This window comes from Paramormyrops kingsleyae, chromosome 3 (assembly GCF_048594095.1).
Source record: "Paramormyrops kingsleyae isolate MSU_618 chromosome 3, PKINGS_0.4, whole genome shotgun sequence".
NCBI lineage: Eukaryota > Metazoa > Chordata > Actinopteri > Osteoglossiformes > Mormyridae > Paramormyrops > Paramormyrops kingsleyae.
In genome coordinates, this window is record NC_132799.1 from 26,895,334 (window position 1) to 26,898,283 (window position 2,950).

Below are 2,950 nucleotides of genomic sequence, written 5' to 3' on the forward strand. Positions count from 1 at the left end.
CACAACCTCACTGGACGCACATGCCTTTAGAAATAGCTGCTCTGTCCTCGAAACAAACTGACCAGGTGAATTCTGGTGAAAGTCATGATCCTTAATTGATTTCACCTTTGAAATCCAGTGAGTTTAGATGAACGGGCAGACATATGAAAGGAGGATGTTTAAGGTTTGCGACAATGGAGGAATGATTCGTGTATGTGAGGTATAAAAGGCTGATGGGTGTCTGGTTTGAAGCTCTAGAATGATCTGTCCAGCCAACTCAATATGGCTGGGGGGGGGAGCATTCGAGCATCGCTAAGCACCTCTGAGAAACACACCCTGCTAAAAAATCAAGGTGGTCTGAGAGCATAAGGAAGCACGATATTATGAAAATGTTCCTAAAGTGTCTTTTTATGACACGGGAAGGCCAAACATGACGTTAGACTCAACGTAAAATAATCAGCTGAAGGGTGACAGCTTCCAGCAGCAGATGATAGATAAAACCATTCATCGGACGAGGCTGGAGACCCACAACCTGCTGGTAATTTCAGTTCATTTCTACCATTGTGAAGAATCCACTGAGCCAGAAAATTCATAACCATATAATTTATTAGTGAAAACGTTCATAATCCAAAAAAAACAATACATATAAAATATTTTCCATTCTATCTGACAATATTAGGAATCAGCATAAATATTATAAATAACTGAATACATTTAAATAAATAAATATTTCTGATACTATCTGGGTCCTTACTGGTGGTGGCCAGCACCTGCAACACAGCTGTTCTCGTGAACGTCTAACACTGCCTTGTTTCAAAGATTGTTTTTGCATGTCATATGTGGAACAGTTCACCTCACAGATCGCTCCTCGTCCCCGAAGAATCAGGTTAAGGGGATACTCTCTAAAGGCGGTTGCCTTTTTTTATAGAGACAGCATGGCATTACCAGGAAACCTGCTTATCAGCTTGAAATGTTACATATTCTGAGCATGGAAGAAGTGAACTACTGGTATGTTTGGGCTGGAACACAGTTTATAGACCCTTATACAGCCAAGCAAAGTAATCCATCTGACAAAAAGCTGTCATCCCAGCTACAAGAATACAGCCATATCAGCCCAGGCTAAGAAGACTATTCAAACGTGACTTATGATTAGCCACGACAGAAATGAAGAAACCCAATGTAAATTAGAGGAACTGTTCTGCAGAGAATCTCCTACTATTATGGCCTTTAAAAAACATTAATGAGAGGGTTTTTCAGACCAGCTGGAGAAAACGCAGCCCCCCCACCCCAGCCCCCAACTTCCTCAGCCCATATTCCGCGGGCTGTTCAGGTGCTTGGAATGCACCTGCAGCGGGTCGTCGTAGAAACTGGAAATGACCGTCTCCCTGGAAACCGCTCGGCCCAGCTCAGGTAGCTCGACGTCCTGGTCCTGGTCCTGGTCTAGGTCCAGGTCCAGGTCTGGGTACTGCATGGAGTCAGAGCCCTCCCAGGGCTGGGGGTGCATACGGAGTGGGTCAGACAGGTCCACCTGGCGGTTCCTCCTCTCCCTGCGCAGGAGTCTCTCTAGAGGCACCGTGTTCCTCTCTGACAGGAACAGCGAGGAGGCGGGCAGGTTGTGACCTTCCACAAATGGCTGCCTGGCCCCCTCCAGGTTGAGGAGCATGCTGTTCCGACAGGAGTAGTAGACATCCCTGTGGTTCTCCAAAAGCTTGTGGTGGAAGAGGCATTCGTCTCTGTTACAGACAGTCTGAAACAAGGACACATTCAGCCATTAAATCCAGCTTTCCCTACGTGTAAAATAACCTAATCTGCTCACCAAAGCTTTTATGCGAAGAGGAAGCATTTCCGTCGACACTTACAGAAGTGAATGGATTTCCGTCTACATCCATGCACAAGTACCGGTTGCTCTTCACGCCGAATATCGCTACGCGGTCTCTTGCTTCTGACTTCAGTAAAATGACACCTGTTCGGGGGCGCAGCAAGTACACGGGTTAAAAACATCCGGAATATTTAATGCAGTTAACGCAAAATAATAATAATATACATATACATATAGACATGAAATTACTTACTGTAAGAAGTCCGTCTCGTGGTTTTCCTAACTTTGCCGCTCAGACTGATCTCCAGGTAGAAGTTGTTGATGTCCGAGGATGTCTGCAGGTGTACATATCTTTTTGGGCTTCCCCAGTTGGACCCTAGCAGCGGAGAAGGATTGGGCATGGAGAGGACCAGCGTGAAGCTTGTTAATGCAGCCAGGCACAGCGTGATCAAAGACGGATGCATGGCAAGGCTGGACGGACAACTGAGGCTGTTAAATCTCGACTTCTCCAAAGGCTGATCCAAGCCCGTCCACGTCGCAGCAGGCGATTGTTCTGATGTCCCAAGGGCTTGCGTGCGGCTATTTAAAGCCGCCGGGTGCCACTCCTTGCTCACATCTTTGACAGCGCCCTCGCCCCCAAAGCAGATGTGGAGATGTGGAGAATTAAGGAAATAAGCAAGGAAGGATCGGTGCATCGGGGTTCCGGCGCTGCCTGTTTACCTTTGGATGTAATTTGGCACAGTGGTTTTTCAGCAAGCAATTTCCGTGCCCCCATTCTCCTCAATCCGCCCCGACAAACCGAGGATATTATGCAAACATACAGGAGCTATACTTAAGGGCGCTGTTGGCCAACTCCATTGCGGCATTTCCTATAATAAAGCATATAGTAACATGATAGAAGAATTCACTCCATGTTTAGAAAAAGTTTGAAACGTGGATGGAAAAGTTTTTTTTTTCCTTTATATATTTTGCAAATAAAAGGTATATCACGTGGATACTTTCTTTGCGCGAGGCGTTTTATAATAATTTTTACATTAATGACATCTTTATTGTTCTTTCGAGTTTTATAAGCCCATCATATACTTAATCACGGGACTGAAAAAAATAGGAAATGTGTTCAAATTTGGAAAGATTCTAAAAACTATAAACTGC

The 2,950-nt window shown here is 45.2% G+C and overlaps 1 protein-coding gene across 1 annotated transcript; it reads right to left on the minus strand.

Annotated features, from left to right (window-relative positions):
- Window positions 1-567: 567 nt before the first annotated feature.
- On the minus strand, window positions 568-2,639 carry fgf23 (fibroblast growth factor 23). Its single transcript, XM_023838596.2, has 3 exons — window positions 2,052-2,639; window positions 1,839-1,942; window positions 568-1,726 (listed from the first exon to the last, which is right to left on the minus strand). Exons 1-3 carry the CDS (start codon window positions 2,491-2,493, stop codon window positions 1,283-1,285), a joined length of 990 nt encoding a protein of 329 aa, XP_023694364.2. The 5' UTR covers window positions 2,494-2,639; the 3' UTR covers window positions 568-1,282.
- Between the last annotated feature and the right edge of the window lie 311 nt (window positions 2,640-2,950).

Excerpts from the sequence above, each read along its gene's own strand:
- fgf23 (XM_023838596.2), bottom strand. The coding sequence starts at position 2,493 with ATGCACCGATCCTTCCTTGCTTATTTCCTTAATTCTCCACATCTCCAC. Across the intron at positions 1,943-2,051 it reads CACGAGACGGACTTCTTACA|GTGTCATTTTACTGAAGTCA; the intron begins GTAAGTAATTTC and ends GCCCCCGAACAG. Across the intron at positions 1,727-1,838 it reads ACGGAAATCCATTCACTTCT|ACTGTCTGTAACAGAGACGA; the intron begins GTAAGTGTCGAC and ends TCCTTGTTTCAG.